At 35.1% G+C, this 19,402-nt stretch overlaps 1 protein-coding gene across 16 annotated transcripts in view; it reads left to right on the top strand.

Annotated features, from left to right (window-relative positions):
* The window catches only part of RBM26 (RNA binding motif protein 26), an 87,169-nt gene that overhangs the window by 35,162 nt on the left and 32,605 nt on the right, over window positions 1–19,402 (top strand). For 6 of the 16 annotated variants that reach the window (XM_059377986.1, XM_059377979.1, XM_059377977.1 and 3 more), the window contains exons 6-14: window positions 1,607–1,867; window positions 2,630–2,869; window positions 3,290–3,460; window positions 3,884–4,039; window positions 10,067–10,178; window positions 11,271–11,430; window positions 13,499–13,663; window positions 14,295–14,426; window positions 15,632–15,703. In XM_059377986.1, the coding sequence (XP_059233969.1) occupies window positions 1,607–1,867; window positions 2,630–2,869; window positions 3,290–3,460; window positions 3,884–4,039; window positions 10,067–10,178; window positions 11,271–11,430; window positions 13,499–13,663; window positions 14,295–14,426; window positions 15,632–15,703 (1,469 nt within the window). The remainder of the gene's footprint in view (window positions 1–1,606; window positions 1,868–2,629; window positions 2,870–3,289; window positions 3,461–3,883; window positions 4,040–10,066; window positions 10,179–11,270; window positions 11,431–13,498; window positions 13,664–14,294; window positions 14,427–15,631; window positions 15,704–19,402) is intronic. The other 10 variants (XM_059377985.1, XM_059377984.1, XM_059377983.1 and 7 more) reach the window with 10 other exon arrangements.

The raw sequence follows: 19,402 nt of genomic DNA, 5'->3' as shown, positions 1-19,402 counted from the left end.
TTCTATTTTTTTTGATGTATTTTGTGGTCTAAGTGAATGTTTTTTAAAAATTTCCTTTAAAAATTTTATTTAATGCTGATTAAAACCACAGTGAATCACCACTGCATGCCCATTATAATGACTAAAAGTAAAAAGGCTGACTTTATCTAATACTGTTAAGGATGGAGGTAAACTGAAATTCTCTGGAAAACACTTTCACAGTATCTTAAATTTTAAATCTACACCTACCAAATGACCCAACCATCCCAACTCCAACCTATTTATTTAAGAGAAACAAAAGTGTATTTCCACACAAAGACTGTACGCAAATGATCATGGTACCTTCCTTTGAAATAGACAGAAACTAGAAACAACCCAGATGTCATGTGAGTGGATAAACTGGTGGATCCATACAGTGGAAGAGAAGAATGTAACTTTTGGTATATGTCACAAAAGGATGAATCTCAAAATAATAATGCTGAGTGAAAGAAGCCAGAAAAAAAAGAATATACATGCATATAAAGTTTTAGAAAATACAAACTAATCTCTGGTGACAGGAAACAGATCATTGGTTGCCTGGGATGGAGTAAAGGGCGGAGAATTACCAGGGAGGGCAAGGATATTTTGGGGGGTGATGAATATCTATGTATATGATTTTGGTTGTGTTTGCTTTCACATGTATATACATAGATAAAATTCATTAGATTGTATAAATATGTTCAGTTTATTATATAAGAGTTATCTTTTAAAATCAGGAAAACAGTTAAAAGTCTCATTTCAGGTGAATATATTTGCAGGAGCATGTCATTTCCAACATTTTATTTTCCAGTGTGTGTTATTGAAAGGAAGATATTGGAGGCAATAAAACAACTAAAACACTTTCAAGTAAAACACTTTTACTCAAACTTAGATTTTTGCTACTCTTTTGGCCTTTACTGTGTAGTCACCTTTAGTCTTTGGGAAATAATATTTGTGGCCTTTTATATGCTTTATACTTGCCCTGGCATTTTCCCTTTCTGTGATCTAGGTATACTAGGTCTTTTCTGCACATGGCTTCACTTCACTAATCTCCTTAATTCCTTTTCTCTCTCCTTGGGACCATACATAGCCCAGTTAATGTTTTTTTTTCATGTTTAGTATGAACTCCTTTTCCTTTCTCTTGGCTCATCTGTTTCCATCTTCAATAAATAGTTTTCCACCACTAATACTATTAATAGTGTATTCTATTTAATTAAAAACCCATGCTGGGATCTTTAGGTGAATTACAATTCAAATGTTCATCACAGAAAAAATAACCGTACTTTACTGTATATTTTGTTTTGCGGGCTGAAGTTACGCATACTAAGATTGCACTGAAGAAAATAAAAAATCTCTTTTCTGTAAACAGCACTCCAAGGAGAAAAAGCTCATTAAGTACAGCAAATTTTGTGCGATTTTATACTTCAGGTCATATTGAAAAAAAAAATTAGCTTATCTTGGAACATTGTGTATTCATTTAGTAGTTTTTAAAGAAAAGGAGGCTTGTGTACAATGTGAACATTTTCTCTGTGTTTAGGAAAAATACCACTATTTTGTATATCTGTGACTTTTTTATATAGTTTTATAAGTTATTTATATTTTGTTGCAGAAAGGGATCTAGTAAAACCTAAATATGACCTGGATAGAACAGATCCACTAGAAAACAATTATACTCCTGTCTCTTCGGTACCAAATATTTCGTCTGGTCACTACCCTGTACCTACTTTGAGCAGCACTATTACAGTAATTGCTCCTACTCATCATGGCAATAACACTACCGAAAGTTGGTCTGAATTTCATGAGGACCAAGTGGACCATAACTCCTATGTAAGACCACCAATGCCAAAGAAACGGTGTAGAGACTATGATGGTAAGTTTTTACTGTTTCCTGAAGTACTGAATTAGTATTTCCAGTAAATTCTATAAGTTTAGGTTGCACAGTTATTCATGGACAGCCCAGTTAATGGTGGTAAGTTAGTCTTAGGCACTTCTTGAATTCTTCAGTATTATTTAAACCTTTGTTAGTCACTACTGACTATTGTATATCAGCCTAAAGACACTGCTTCTTTACACATAAGTCTTAATATATTTTTGGAGTTTATCAAACAAGAGTAGTATTTGCTGAGTTGTTATCTGGGAATCTGCTACTGAAACATTCTTGACAAAACTCACTTCTTTAGAAATAAATGGTTATTGGCATGTAATTAGAACCTAGAAATGTGAATATCACCTATAAGAATTTTATAAATGAAGACTCAAAGTTTTACTGTAAAAGCTTTGTAAATTGTACTAAAGTTATAGTTGCATTATTCTCAGAGTTTTAAGTGAAATTTAAAGGAAATGAAAAATAAATAAAGGAATTGCTTCTAATGACAGAGAGTACGTAAAAGTTTTATGCCTGCTTGATAGCTAGGTATACTCATTTTAATTTGTGGATATATTTTTTAATGTGTTTGTTAGCTGTATTTACATCATAAGTATTTTATGTTACTGGAAATTAGCTCTTGTGTTATGGTTAGTTATACTGGCCCAATATTAAAAATATTCTTCTTTTTAAATATCTTACCTTTGTTAACTTACAGACAATTATTTATCTGACACTTTCCATGTTTCTAATTATTCTTGCTTACAGAAAAGGGTTTCTGTATGAGAGGAGACATGTGCCCTTTTGACCATGGAAGTGACCCTGTAGTTGTAGAAGATGTGAATCTTCCTGGCATGCTGCCTTTCCCAGCACAGCCGCCAGTTGTTGAAGGACCACCTCCTCCTGGACTTCCCCCACCTCCACCAATTCTTACACCTCCACCTGTGAATCTGAGACCCCCAGTGCCTCCACCAGGCCCATTACCACCCAGCCTACCACCTGTCACAGGTAAGTAAATATATTTGTTTGCCAGTACCCATTATCTGTCCATTCATAGCCTTTTTAGAAGTTAATAGTTTGATGCTTGCTTTTGTTAAAACTACCTGAAGTAATCCTAAAGATTCCTGCTAGAAACCAAGGGCAAGATACTCTTATTTAGAATATACCTGCACTTTGTGGGTGTTGCCAAACCTATGGTTTACTGTGGTTTGGAGGGGCCCTGACTTAGCACATCCCCAACGAGTCCCAGCTCTCAGTAGTACTTTATAGCTTAAGACAAACCTGTTTTGGAATACAGTAAAAGGATATTTTACCCTAGAAAACTAATATAGTTATAAGAATTTGAGTTTATAGATACTATAATTTTGCTGATAAATGAGAATATCATGTTTGGATATACAATAACTTATTTTATTTGTTTGCTTTCAGATGATATTTCTTATTCTTTGGTTTTGACAGGACCACCACCTCCACTTCCTCCTTTGCAGCCATCTGGCATGGATGCTCCCCCAAACTCTGCAACCAGTTCTGTTCCTACTGTAGTAACAACTGGCATTCATCACCAGCCTCCTCCTGCTCCACCCTCTCTTTTTACTGCAGGTGCAGTTTTGCCCCTCTTTATATTCATAATGTAGTGAGGGTTTAGAGCAGAGTTTTAGATAAGGAATTTAAAAATGTCTAGAGAGTGACTAGCTCTATTAGGTTTATTTTTCTTAGTAAAATCATATAGAATAAAATGTAGGCATGGGGATTGTATATTAAATATAAGTCCCTTGGATTTTTAAAAGACTAAGTTTTATGTATGTGTGTATATATGTATATATAATTACATATATATACATATATATAATTTCTTTTACTGTTATATTTTCTATTTAACTTTTTATTTTTAGAAAACTAAATTTTCTTTTTAATGCATGTAGCATGTTAGCTCTGTATTAGTAATGTTATATAATTTGCTTTTTCTTTTATCAATATTAAAAAATTACCAAGTGGTGTTTTATAATTGTTTTTTAATTACAGTTTTTGTATTACCAGATACATATGACACAGATGGCTACAATCCTGAAGCCCCAAGCATAACAAACACTTCCAGACCTATGTATAGACACAGAGTGCACGCACAAAGGCCTAACTTGATAGGACTAACATCAGGGGATATGGATTTGCCACCCAGAGGTACTATGATTAATCTTTTCTTCTTATTTTCATATCAAGAGTGGCAAACATTTATAAAGAATATGGTCCTGCATTTATTGGGGTTGAATAAGGGATGGTGATTAAGTTTGGTCTTTCTTAAGAGAAAAGGTAATGTGTAGTTTTTTATTTGTGTTACTGGTGACACTTTATTCCATCACTGGAGGGGAAAGGAATTTCCTGAAAGTTCTTTTTTTTTAAAGGAGAATAAATCTTTTAAAAAATTCTTTAAGACTGTATTTATTTGAGAGAGTGAGTGCGCGCCAGTGAGAAAGCACAAGCTGGGAAGAGGATGAGGCAGAGGCAGAGGGAGAAACAGATTCCCCACCGTGCAGGGAGCCTGACTCAGAGCTCAGTCCCAGGGCCCTGTGATCATGACCTGAGCCGAAGGCAGATGCTTAATCGACTGAGCCAACCAGGTGCTCCCAAAATACATATTTTTTAAGGTAGCTTTTTGGGGGTTTATTTTGTATCATTTGCAGTCTTTCTTGTAAAGATTTATTTTATTTATTTAAGGGGGGAGGGGCAGAGAGGGAGAGAGTGAATATTAAGCCGACTCCATGCCCAGCATGGAGCCTTATAGGGAGCTTGATATCACAACCCTGAGATCATGACCTGAGCTTAAATCAAGAGAAATGGAGAGTCAGACATTTAACTGCGCCACTCAGGCACCTCTGTTATTTGTAGTCTTGCGCTCTTGAAAGTAATGATTTAGGGGTGCTGGGTAGCTCAGTCAGTTAAGCATCTGCCTTTGGCTGGGTGGTGATCTCAGGGGCCTTCAGATCGAGAAATGCTTTAGTTCCTGAAGATTTTTTTTGTAGATTGGATAATGAAGTAAGCTTTACAAGCTTCTACAAACTTGTGCTTGATACATATTTTACTTAGAAGAATTGGTTACTGGTTTGATCATAATATTTTAATCAAAAAGAATTATGTTTTAGGAAGTGACTTACCAGCTTTTAAAATTTTCTTAGAGGGGACAGACTTCTTGATAAAATTTCTAAATGAGAAAAGAAGGTAGGAGTTTAGATGAAGTCACAAGCTGGGGCAGCAAAACTGCTCTGCTAGAAGTACAAACTGATAGGTTTAGAGGAAGGGAGAAAGGTCACATTAATTTGAAAGAGGGAGCGTTGGCTACAGATAACAGGAAGTGAGGGGTTGTCTTCCATAACGGAAAATGTATGTAGGCCAATAAAATATATTTTTTCCCTAACTACTTCAGCTAACTTTTAAATCCCATTTTCTTTGTAGTCTTGCCTTTTTTTTCTAGTAACAACAACAACAAAAAGATCATGATTGATGCCTCATCAATTATGAATAAAACTGCAACTTGTTGAATGGTAGTGCCTAATGTGGTTTAGTAAATTTGTGAATACTTATACTTTGCATTTTTTTATTTGTTCATTGAAATGATCAAATTCTTTGGTCATTCTTGAGTGTTCAGGGGACTTTGTCACAGAGGTATGAGGAACATTATAATTTATAACCAATTTAATTTATATCATCTTTGATTTTACAGGAAAGCATTTCACGTGGATATAACTTTTCCCTCACACTTTTTAAATTCTTATTGAGGAGTTCTAATAGCTCTCATTAATAACAACAGAAGAAAATTTTTTTTTGAGTTTTTTATAAAGGATAAGATTGTTTATAAATGAAAACTATAAGCCACTTAAGATTGTGGCTTTTCATCTCCCAAGTCTCTCCTGCGTAGTTTAGAGAAAACCCCATTCTTCTTTGGTCATTGCTTTAGCACCTTTCTTTTTATCATACCTATAGTCTTTGCTTTTACTGGAACCTCCTACATGAAGTCATCTCTTTCTTACCTAGCTGCTTAGGTGTGGCAAAAATACATGCTTCTACAGATCAATATTAGACTCATTCCAATGCCAGGCAAATTTTTCTGATGGTGGTCAAGAAAAGGAAGAGGGATCATGTTCCTTACATAAATCTCCTACCATGTAGAAATTGCAGTTATGGTAATTTCAGCTCTACATGTGTAGTTACAAGTTATGGGAAGTGACCCCATTGAGAGAGCAATGTCTAATATGTATGGTTAGAAATTTGAATGCCTTTTCCTATAGATTCATTGTATATAGTGATTATTTTTGTACTGTTCTTCATATATATCACATAGTATATTTGTCATGTGGTTTAGGAATATATTCTCCACTAATAACATTGTTTTTATATACCACAGAACTGATTTAGCACCCCCATTTTAATTGAGTAGTACCTATATTTTTATTTCCTCATCTTTTCTCATTCTTCCTCCTCTCCCCCTATCCCCCCCGCAAAATGTTTTCATCGTTTGCCCATTTGGTTTGAAACTTATTTTCCTGGATGGTGACAGATAAATAATTAAAAGTTTTTATATTATTTATTACATAATCAGTGTACATTTCTTACTATCTATAGATGATAGGCTTAATTTAAATTTGTTATAGGCTATTATGTGATAATTATATTGTTCAATACTTTAAATTGATGGGGAATCATCATCATTAAACAAAAGAAAAAATTTAGGCCCATTGATACCTTAGAATTACTAATAAAAGTGCCTGAGAGGCTCTGAGAATTGTCCTTTCCAGATTTCTAAGGAGGTAGAGAATTTGATAGATGTTCCTTGACTGGATATAGGTAGGAGTAAGGGCTAGGTGGTTTTCCTTTTGCTGTCAACAAAACCAGGGCTAAAAATTTTAAGCTTAAAAACAACTTATTAAAAGGATACTGTGGGGGAAAACTCAGTATATATAACTAATAGACTCATTTGCTAATTGAATACCAAGAGGAACTTACTTCCATTTTTAATACTCTTTAAATAAGTAACAATGAAAGGCAGTCTGAGTCAGAGAATATAGATGAATTGGAACAAACACATCACAATGACTAGGGGAGAATATATCACTGCCTTTCTTAGTGAACCTTTGGATAAAGAACATATTAAAGTAAAAAAGGATATTTGATAACTCAAAAACTTCAAGAAAGTCAGTGAACCGGGTGGGAGGCAAGAGTAAGGATTTGTAGAACTGGTCTTGCGAAGGTGCCACTGAGCAAAGAAGCTGCCAGCTTGCACTATGAATATCACCAGTGTTAGATAGTGGATGTTTCCACCTGATCTGCTGTGGAAACAAAGGATGGTTTAGCCAGAGAAAGGGGGTAGGTAAAGCAAATACATTCCATTTTGAGAAACTGAAAACTTGATGACTGGAACAGAGGGAGTGAGATATATGGAGGGAGGTATGAGACCAGTTAAGGGCATTTAAAGAATTCTAGAAAAAGAGATGACAGTAAGTATACTAGCTGGGGTATAGGGTACTAATAGTGGAAAATGAAAGATCTAAATTTAGTGGAATTGATGACATTATTGGATTGCGGGACTTAGAATGGGTGAAATGGAGAGCATGAAATTGAATACATCAGATTTCTGCTCTGGATAATTGGGCAGCTGATAATATCATTGAGAGGAAGAACAGATTTGGTAGGAAAATAAATTTAGTTTTGGAAGTGTTTAATTTGTTGTGTCCTGGGGTGTTTGAAGAGAAATATCCAGTTGGAAGTAAGATCTGGATGCCAGGTCTCTTAAAAGAGAGATGGTTTAGAAAATACAGATTTTTAATCATGAGCATGTAAAGCAGTAGTTCTTAATCTTTTCTTCTGTGCTGTTAGTAATTATGGGAGGTATAGGGAGATGGAATGAGGCATATCCAAATCTGCAAGCCTGACGGATATGGGTTCTGAAAGCTCTTCTCGTGTGTTTCTGATATACTTTTCTTCCCTTTGAGAATCACTAAAAATGATGAATGAAGCCATGATAATAGATGTCTTAAGGTGATTGTGTAGAGCGAGATTGGAAAGTTCAAGTAAGTAACTTTGGAGAACGCCAGTATTTGAAGCTGTGGGCAGAGAAGGGGGAGCTTAAGTAGGTCACTGAGAAAATGAAATCAGGAAGGCACAAACAAAAGCAGGGAGTGAGGAGTCCTGAAAAATCCAAAGAAGATAGGAAAAGAAGTGATCAACAGCATTTAATGGTAAGAGGTCAAGTAAGAGAAGGACTGAGATATATTTATAAGCTTAAGCAACAGTTAGGACATCAGCAAATTCAGGATGAGAAAGTTAAGTGCAGTAATGAGAACGGCTGCCAGTTTTTGGAGGATTAGTGAATTGGGTGGTAGGGAAGCAGGTTAGCAAGTGTAACATCTCTTAGGAAATAGCTGTGAGGGTGGGGAGCAAAGGAAGGTGGTGTCTGCCGGGGAAGTAGTTTTATGAGATTTTATTTAAAAATGGGGTAATTTGAGCTTGCTAAATGTTGATGGGAAGTTCCAGTTCAGAGGAAGAGGTTGAAGATGAAGGAAAACAGCAGAGCTCTGGGGCACTGATTTTGCTGATCTTTATATGGGACGAATTACTGGAAGGAACTCCAGAAGCAGAAATTCAGTTAGTACATTAGACTTGGTGAAAAGTAATGCAAGTTTGGACCAAGGTTGTTTCGATGAGAAATGAGAGGAAATATATGCAAGGTGAATTGAAGGGATATGGGCCGACTCAGAAATCAAATAATAGTTTCATTAATAGAAATGCTTAAGAAAGATTTAAAAGTACGTTTGATATGAAGATAATTTGTACTTCGTATGTACAAATTTTGAGTTTTGAGAAACCTGTAGGATTTTGAGAACTAGATGGCCAGAGAAAACCAACAAGTTAGGAATTGAGGACTGACTTCTGGACAAGAGTTCAGTGTGTGGTGGAGAAATTGATGTGATCGCCTGCATGGAGATCGAGTTGTAGCGATCCATAAGAGGTTGTGCTGAAACACCTTAAGTTATTTTGGTTAGTTATGTGTTTAGAAATATTAAGAACAGGATGTATGCAATCAATTTATCCATCTTTAAAAAGAATTTTAAAATTATATTTTTCTATGTGGATTAAGGTTTGCATGTTTTCAGCTTTAGTGTTGTTTCAGAATAACAGGTTAAATGTACCTATGTTTGTCACATTCCAACTAAGTAAATGTAAAGTGTTGGAAGTAGCAGATGTGTCCAGCTCTTTTACACTGCAGTTCAATCTTGAATACCTTTTTAAATCAAGTGTGCTTTCAATCTTGAATACCTTTCTAAATCAAGTGTGCTTTGTGTTACTGTGTTGATATTTAAATAGGCAACTTCAATCACAACTGTATCAATTCTTTTTCTTTTTCTTTTTTTTTTAATTAATTTTTTATTTTTTATAAACATATATTTTTAGTCCCCAGGGGTACAGGTCTGTGAATCACCAGGTTTACACACTTCACAGCACTCACCAAAGCACACACCCTCCCCAATGTCCATAATCCCACCCCCTTCTCCCAACCCCCCTCCCCCCTGCAACCCTCAGTTTGTTTTGTGAGATTAAGAGTCACTTATGGTTTGTCTCCCTCCCAATTCCATCTTGTTTCATTGATTCTTCTTCTACCCACTTAAGCCCCCATGTTGCATCACCACTTCCTCATATCAGGGAGATCATAGTATCAATTCTTTTTTTTTAAGTTATCAATTCTTGAAGGTCATTGGGTTAATGTTAAATTTTGAATAAATTTAAATTTGAATGAATGTTAAATTTAGGTTGTGCATTTGATTTCAAAACTATGAACTCAAAGCCTTAAATAAATCAGAAACTTAAATTTCTGATTTATTTGTACATTTATTTACGGGGAGGGTGATGGCCAATGAAAACAGTGGCATTGATTTTACCTTTACCATCCCCCCAACCGCTACCTCGAAAAGAAGTGGCCTATAGAGTCATATTGTAATTTGTCATGTAAGAATTCCTGAGTCTTTAGTTAGATATGAAGTGAATTCAGAATAAGTTAAAATCCTTTAGATTATTCTATTTGAATCTGTATTTATTTCTGTTTCTTCTAAAAATGTATATTTGGACAAGAAGCCAGAACTTTGTTTTCAGTATGCATTTAAGGAAGTATCTGTGGTAAACAGAAAATATTAATCTGTGCTCTCTTTTCTTTTCAAATAGAAAAACCTCCTAATAAAAGCAGTATGAGGATAGTAGTGGATTCGGAATCAAGGAAAAGAACCATTGGTTCCGGGGAGCCTGGAGCTCCTACAAAGAAGACCTGGTTTGATAAGTAAGCTGGCAGGATTGAGAAGTTTTAATGTATAGTGATTTTTAGGATACTGGAGTATTATTTGGCAGTATAGTATTCTCTTTCAAAATGAGCTTTATATAATTCTGTTTTATAAGCAGTCTCACACTATAGTGTACATTGATTTCTAAATATTTGTAAGTTAATAGGTACTTGGAGGGTATTTTCCTACAGAATTGTTGTGGTAGTCAAGGACACAATTTTTCCTCTTCCTTCCTTTCCCCACGTCCAGAAAAAAACACTGCTTAACTTAGACATGTCAGTGAAAACTACCTATAGAAAGGGTAGTCATGAGACCACTATTTGAGAAGGAAGTTGGGTCAGGTTTGGGAAGAGGCTTTAGCATGTAGGCAAGTCCTGTTTAGAGCTGGAAAGTGATCTTTTGGGGAGCTGGGGAGACTGGATAGTCATTAAAGTTGTCAGGGAAGGGCTTCAGAGAAAGAGGATAATTGAAAGAACCAGAATGCTGGGGTGCATGTGAAGATTCTCTTATAACATTTGTAAGTTAAAGGAGAGAGGATCACACTTTCAGAGCTTTAACATAATTTAGTAATGGGTACTATCTAGTTCTGGCTCTGCCTGTAATTCTGTGATGTAAGGAAAGTGTGTAACCTCTCTGGGCCACAGTTTTGGCCTTTTTTCAAGCGCCAAATGTATGGTTTACAGTTTTGACTTTTTTTTTTTAAAGTGGAAAGTGGTTGAGACGGTTATACCTTGTTTAATCACTGTTTTAGAATAGGATACATTTCAGTAAGCTAGCTTTTGCAGAAGTGCAACAAAAATTGCATATGCAAATTTACTGAAAGAGCACTGGACTTTTCCTGCTTAAGTGGGCGTGGATTCGAATGGGACATAATAAATGGCATAGGAGAAGCCTTCTCAGTTAGCTTCTGTGAACGATATGTACAGTAGTAATTAAGAAATTTCAGTTTTTGGAAGAAAATTTCTTTATCAACCAGTAATTTCAGTTTGAAAAAACAATAGAACTTAAATTGTAAAACCTTATTAATCTGTGCTTGACAGGGGTTAGGATTTATAAATAAATATATTAATCAACTTTATTTTTTGTTACAGGCCAAATTTTAATAGAACAAACAGCCCAGGCTTCCAGAAGAAGGTTCAGTTTGGAAATGAAAACACCAAACTTGAACTTAGAAAAGTTCCTCCAGAATTAAATAATATCAGCAAACTTAATGAACATTTTAGTCGATTTGGAACCTTGGTTAACTTACAGGTAAGAGCTATGCAGTAATTCTATGGTCTTTGCTTAATTATTTAGGGAGGGATTTTAATGTAAGAAAAACACTTTTATAAAGGAATATGGAAAATTTGGTGACATTCTAAATTTGGAAAATTGGAATGATACAAAACTATATTTTTAAAACGATGTATGATTTTGAGTAAGTTTTTTGCTCTCAGAAGGCAAGGAGTTTTGATTGATCATATTATATACTTTCTACCTAATAGAAGTTATTACAAAATTATAGCAAACTTTAAATAATTAGAGTAGAAAAATCTAATCTTTTTAAAATTATTTTTTAGTTTTTAAAAAGACTTTATTTATTTATTTGACACAGAGTACGAGCAGGGAGAGTGGCAGGGAGAGGGAGAAGCAGGCTCTTACTGAGAGGAGACCCTACCGTGGGGCTCGATCCCAGAAAGCTGGGATCATGACCTGAGCCAAAGGCAGATGCTTAATCGACTGAGCCACCCAGGTGCCCAGGAATATCTAATCTTTAATAGTGTTCCTCAGTTTCTTTGAAGCATTACAATAGAATGCTTTAGTCAGGATGTTTCTGCTGCTTGTATATCAGGAAGCACTTAAACGTTAACTTTTGGGGGACCCAAATATCAGCTAATTAAGGAATACTTAATTAGTTCAAATATTTACTTTTTCCTCTATCACTTTTGAACATCCTTAAGGATTAAGTATCAGTGTAATTTGTATATGACTTCACCTAAAATTAGACCTTGGGTTGGGTATTTTAGATTTAGATGAGATTATTTAGTATGAGTTAACATTATATATGTCAAAAATACTGTAATTATGTTGGGCTTTTTTTCCAGTATGTATGGTGTTCTTTTCAACTAAAATAATTACTTCCCATAACCTGATAAAAATAACTTTTAGAGAGTACAACTGAAGTCGATTGTTTGGAAAATTTTGCTTTTTTGACATTTAAAAGATAATATAGGGGCACCTGGGTGGCTCAATGGGTTAAAGCCTCTGCCTTCGGCTCAGGTCATGATCCCAGGGCTTTGGGATCAAGCCCTGCATCGGCCTCCCTGCTCGGCAGAGCCTGCTTCCCCCCGCTGCCGCCTCTACCTGCCTTTCCGCCTACTTGTGGTCTCTGTCAGATAAATAAATAAAATCTTTAGAAATAAATAAATAAATAATATAAAAAGAACATGAAAAAATGCATGCTTGCTTGGTGTGGGGCAATAGAAGTTTTTTTTTTTCCCCCTCTAGAGATTTTATTTATTTGACAGAGAGAGATCACAAGTAGGTAGAGAGGCAGGTGCAGAGAGAGAGAGAGAGAGAGAGAGAGAGGAGGAAGCAGGCTCCCTGAGAGAGAGGAGGAAGCAGGCTCCCTGCCTAGCAGAGAGTCCGATGTGGGATTCGATCAGGACCGGAGATCATGACCTGAGCTGAAGGCAGAGGCTTAACCCATTGAGCCACCCAGGCGCCCGGGGGCAATAGAAGTTTATATAGAATTTAAAGGAAATGTTTCCACCTTAACTCTTTGTGTACTTCTCATTCCTTTCCCCATATATCCCCATAATCCTATTGGTGTTAAAAATATATCATATATTATTCTAGGTTTTTTGTGTTTCAGTTAGCATGCGCAAAAGATATATATATTAAAAAATATGTGGACCCATGGTATACATATTACTCCACAGTTACGTAATCTTGAACATCTCTGAGTATCTTTTTACAGCAATTCAATTTTATCTACCACATTTAGATGTAGACACAAAAAAGTTTTCAGAATATTCTTTTCCTCTTGTAATTTAAGTGCCCTGGTAATATTAATTTAGGGAAATTTTCAAAACTGAGGAGCAAAACATGGTATCTGACTACTGTTTCAGTTTGCATTTTTTAATACAGTCCTTAGTTAACATTTCTTTGGGAGTGAAAGTAAACCGTGGTAAATAATCTAGACGTAAGAAAGAAAATAATCTAGATGTAAAGATAGAATGCTTCCTGGAAGGACCAGAATTTCATCTCTTGAGGAATTTTATTGGATGAAACGATGGATTCTTTTGGGATTCACTGGTCTTAATATTTTAAATCTTAGGTTGCTTATAATGGTGATCCTGAAGGTGCCCTTATCCAATTTGCAACATATGAAGAAGCAAAGAAAGCTATATCAAGTACAGAAGCAGTACTAAACAATCGCTTTATTAAGGTTTATTGGCACAGAGAAGGAAGTACCCAGCAGTTGCAAACTACTTCTCCAAAGGTAAGAGAGAGATTTGTGTGAAACTCAATGCTTTTCTTAGAAAGCTCTTAGCATATAGTGTTTAAGAGCAGGAGTACTGCAGTCAGGTAGACTTAAATTCAGATTCTCCAAAACTGTGAAGACTGAAGGAACTTATTTAATGTCCTTAACCTGTTCTCTTTATTGAGAAGTTAGTCCCTAGTTTAGAGAATCATTGGATGATAAGATAAAAAGCATATAGAAAAGTGCCTAGTAGGTAGGAGCCAATCAGTATGTGGTGGCTTATACATATTTCAGAAACTCATACTGTGTGTTCATTTTGGAAATCCTTCCATCCCCCGCCCACCTTCCCTTTCTCTTTTTCAGTCACTGAATCAGTCACTAATGTTAGATCAGTTGCTTACAGGAGGATTTTATAGCAGTTTGTTTCTCGATTGAATTTTCTCCTGTTCATTATTTCCTTTATAAATAAGTTAATTTATGCAAAGAAAAACATCCATATGTGTGTGTGAAGGAATTTGGAAGACAGGTTTTGATTATAAGCTGCACTTTTAAAACTTTCTGCATGGGCAATGTAATAACAAATAACAGAGGTTACTTGACATGTTCATGAGCTGATCCTCTTGTTTAACATTTTTTTTTTTATTCTGAGGTAATGCAGCCCTTAGTCCAGCAGCCCATTTTGCCTGTTGTGAAGCAGTCAGTTAAAGAGCGATTGGGTCCGGTACCTTCAAATACTATTGAACCAGCAGAAGCACAGAGTGCCAGTTCAGACCTTCCTCAGGTAAATGAAAAGTCTTATTGTGTGTGTCTCATAACAGGTTCTCAGCAAATTAGTGTCCCTTGTGATTTGAATTATAGTTAATTGTGTGTATCTTATACAGAAATACAGTCTGTACATATATGAACTCTGCGTGTAAATTTTCTTTTTACCATTAGCATAAGATTTTCACATTCTGTTTTTCCTATAGTATTTGAATTTTAAATTCTTCTCTCTAGTTAATACTTGAGTTCCCTTTCACTTTGTGAAGGAATTAATTTTAAGCAAAACTGCCTGAAAAATCAAGTTCATTATATTAAATCTTATTTTTCCCATCATCTTTTACTTAACTACATTTCTATTCCAGAGAAGATGATACAGTAGACTGCACCAAAAGCTTTTGTGAAGGGAAGGCTTAAGCCATCAGGTTTTAGCATGCTTGATGATACTGTTTCAAGTTACTTACATAGTTCTCAGAACTTTGCATCACTCATTCCTGACTTTCAGATTCTCTTCTCCACATGTCATTCCCTTCCACACTTGAGTGGCAGTTTCTTGTTTCTGCACCCTCTGTCTTTGAAACTTAGCTTTCTTTTTCTCTATGTATTTTAGCATTTGTTGTTCAGTGTAAGCATTAGGATATAGTTAGGATGCTATTTTATTAAAATAGTCTTCTAGGTAATTCCTGAAGAGTCAGATAATGAGATTGTATGGAAACATGCAGAACGGAAATTGATAATTTTCAATTACTAAAAAAACCCCAGTGATAATAATTCCCCATCCTGTAATCTCAAATCATCGCCAGATACAGTGTATTTGGCTATAGAAACATACTTTAGGAAAGAATGGCTTTTATTTTTAAGCTCAAGAAGCAGGCAGATATTTTAGTTTCTCAAATCTAATATTTACAGTGTTCACACTTTCTGAACACTTGTCAACATAGGATTCTAAGAATTAATGATTCTGTATCAGTGGAGGGACTTTAATAAATACCTAGTTGAAACCTTACTTTACATCATGATTTTTTATGAGTGCATAATACTGCGTACTGTTTGTTTTTCCACACACATTTTCTTTCTGTCTCTGTCTTTGAAAAAGGCCCAGGTTTGTGTGATTAACATCAGTATACTTAACGAGTTAGAATATATTAGTAGAATCAGAATGTTCAAAATCCCAACAGACCTATATGTTTGGGGAAACACTGAATATGTCCATTTTAATTTTTTTAGAATGTAACTAAGTTATCTGTGAAGGACAGGTTGGGTTTTGTATCAAAGCCATCTGTTTCAGCAACTGAAAAGGTAAGAAGAATAATAGCATGATCTGTTTGTCTTGGCTTCATAAATGTTTTCAGGTGGCATCTTAATTTTTTAATTTTTTTCATAGTTCTAAACTCTTGCTTCTTAATAGTATCTGTATCTCTTATTCCTACCTTTTTGCTTTCCATCTGCTGAAAAAGAAAAAATTTTGCCTTTTTTTTTTTTAACTTTTGCATCAGCATTTTAATATTTGCCTCTCACTATATGTCTATGTGCTTCCTTCTTTTCATTTTCTCATTTTATTACTGTATTTTCTTTAGCGACATTGTGCATTTTAATTTGAAAACTCTCGCAGCCTAATGGAAAAGGCCACAAATTAGAAATTTTACCTGAGTTTGAGTTTTGGCTCTTCACTTACTAACTGCATGATACTGGGCAGTGCTCTTAACCTTTCCGATTCTTTTTCCTCGTTGGTGAAATGATGATTGTAAATTTGTGTTGCTCACAGAGTTTTGTGAGGATTAAATAAAATGATTCATTTAAAAGTATTTTTTAATTGGAAAGGATGATGTAAATGTAAATTTGTTACCTATTACTAACAGCTGTTGTACATAGCCTGACAATTGTCATTTGTCATTTCTTTTTTTAAACAATGGGGTAATTACTGATTAAATGGACCTATCTCATAGTTTTGTGTAGGTGTATTATTTATTTTTTCCATTTAGGTATGAGCGAATGCTCTGGTCTTTAGTCTTATCTGATATATGGAATCACAGAATAGGATTAGATCATTTTTCTCATTTCTGTGTCCTCACCTTAGAAGGAAGGTAAGGCCCGGTGGATAAACTAGGAATTAGTGAGTCAGGACTAGAATGTGGGTCTCCTCTATTTTATATCCATGGCTCTTTCCATGATTAAGATTATGTAGAAAGTTGATTCTTAGATGTTACGTAGAGCACCCCATGAAACGGCTAACCTCTCCTCACTGGTTTTTCAGGGTATCCTCTTCCTTAGTTGCCATGTTAAACTAAGGCAGTTCTAGAAATTTGAATTTGAATCTCATTCTGTATTTCAGATTTTCGTCTTGGGCACCTCTACATTACTTCAGGCATAATGTGCTTAAAAAATGATGATTTGCCACCTAAATTAACCTCTCTTCCTCACTCCGACTCTGGAAGTTCTACCACCATTTTCCAAGTTGTGCAGTCTAAAAACCCGAGAGTCATTCACTTGTGTTTGTCATCCGCTTCTTTTTCTTCCCCACCTTCAGTTTCTTGGCCTCTGGATGTGGTGTCCTAGCCGTATGCTCCTCCTGAGATTTATACTACCACCACTGTACTTTCAGACTTATTTTAATGTTAACTTCTTACAGAAGTTAAGAACTTCATTTCCCCAGCTACATACCTGTTTTATTCGTAGCGTATTAGATCTCAGTTATTTGGGGCTTATGTCTCTGTGTTGGATCTTCTTTTTACCTTAGCAAGCCTTTTTCTGCTCATTATTTCTCACTCTTTCCTGCCTTTTTTCTTTTTCTTTTTTTGGTGGTGATTTTCCTGGAGTCCATTTTCCTCTAAGTGAATTCTAGTCATTCTTTTAAAGATTTGAAAAAATCTCTTTTCCCTAGTCTATAAAATCTTTAATTTTTTTCCCCATATGATGCCTCCCTTTTCCCCCCCTGTATTTGTCTATATCTTAGTCCATGCTACTGACTTTAGCAGTATCTAAGTATTAACTTTGATTAGGTTTATCACCTTGATAGTAAGTAACTAAGGAATAAAGAAAATAAGTCTGTTACACTTTGTTTAGTAATGACCAATTCTGGAGAGGTCTAAAAACTTTATACTTAGCATCTGTTTATGTCAAGATTTAGAATCTGAAATTTATAGCTTTTACAGAACTCTTCTGGTATGTTTGCTTCTTTTTTTCTTTTTTAATGTGTTTTATATAGCTTTAGGATAAAAGAGATTTGGAATTGATAGTGTACATTTAGTAATAGAGTTACCATTAACTGAAAAATCACTAATGGTAGTATTTTTATGAAGAAATACTGTAAATACTATAAAGAATCTTTTAAGGAAAACAGTTATTTAGAAGTGTGTAACTTTCAGTCATCTTCAGTGAACTTCTTTATAGAATAGCATTTTGTTTTTGCTTATTCTTGGTTGTTCCCATTCCCCAAGTCTGTAGGGGTTTTTGATGAAGAATCCTTAGAGCTTAGTGATTCAGAGAAGTCTTAGGAAGGATAGAAGAATGTTTCCCATCATCAAATTGAAGGCTGGGAAATACTCAAAACTAGTATCTATACAGTGTCTTCTGTCGTTATGAAAGCAAGTAAGTATACAAATATAAAAAATTTCCCCTTCCTCTGAACAACACTGAGTAAACCCTTCAGTGATTCTTTATTCTAAAAGCCCATTTTTATGTTGAAAGAGAAAACTTAAAACTTAATTTATACACCGAAATCTTAAGACATTGCAGTAGCTATTAAATGATATGATTTGGAAAGACTGATCAGTGAAATGATGTTTGAGTACTTCTCAAGATACAGTGATTTATTAAGAATAAAGGTGGCATCTGTGTGTACCACCTTGATTAGTCTACAGAAAGACTTAAGACTGTCCAAATTATCTCCCTAAGACCCTTCTTAACTAAGAAAGTAAAATGATTAATTACATGAATATTTAAGGTTTGTGTATCATTATCAGTTTCAGGTATAGGATGTTATTGTTCCTTAGCAGCTTAGCAATAGTTTCTTTCTTTCCCTCCTCCCCCTTACCTTTTTTAAAATCTAAAAATATGTATCTTTGTCTCTTTGCAATATGATATGTTAACATAAGCACCATGGGACTTTTAAAAGGGAAATTATGTGGTATACTGAAGGAACATTGCGAGTCATTTGGAGACTTCAGCTGTTGAGTTAACAGCTGACATTAGGTATGATCCTGAACAAAGCTTACTCTCTGTTTCCTTAACTAAAAAACGCAGCCATCTAAGTAACCCTCTGATTTTTTAATTTTCATTTGTTGTGTAATTTTTAAATATAACAGTTAAGGAATTTATGAGTTTCTTTTCGTAACTGTTACTGAATACTTTTGTTTTTTTTTTAAGATTTTTTTTTTTTTTTTTTTGACAGAAAGATAGTAAGAGAGGGAACACAAACAGGGGGAGTGGGAGAGAGAGAAGCAGGCTTCCTGCTGAGCAGGGAGCCTGATGCAGGGTTCGATCCCATAACTCTGGGATCATGACCTGAGCCAAAGGCTGATGCTCAATGGCTGAGCCACCCAGGTGCCCCTGATTTTTTTTTAAATGCATTGATCTTTCTCAGGATTATTACCTGGATTATTTAGTCAGAATTATTACCAAGATTGGTTTGTTTTTTTTTTTTTTTAAGATTTTATTTATTTATTTGACAGAGATCACAAGTAGAGAAGTAGGCAGAGAGAGAGAGAGAGAGAGGAGGAAGCAGGCTCCCTGCCTAGCAGAGAGCCCAATGAGGGGCTCGATCCCAGGACCCTGAGATCATGACCTGAGCTAAAGGCAGCGGCTTAACCCACTGAGCCACCCAGGCGCCCCTGTTTTTCTTTTTATTTACAAGAATTAATAGTAGTTTACGTCTGATAATATTTCACATAGGAAATAAGGTAAAGAGGTGTTAATGGATTGTAACTTGTTAAGAAATTGACTTTTGTCTTGGAAAGTGAGAGGTAGTAGTGATGTACATTTTATTTTATTTTTTTTTTT

The sequence above is a fragment of the Mustela nigripes genome, chromosome 15 (assembly GCF_022355385.1).
Source record: "Mustela nigripes isolate SB6536 chromosome 15, MUSNIG.SB6536, whole genome shotgun sequence".
In the NCBI taxonomy this organism is placed as follows: Eukaryota; Metazoa; Chordata; class Mammalia; order Carnivora; family Mustelidae; genus Mustela; species Mustela nigripes.
The sequence above is the reverse complement of the archived record's forward strand: the minus strand, read 5'-3'. Positions and strand labels throughout refer to the sequence as shown.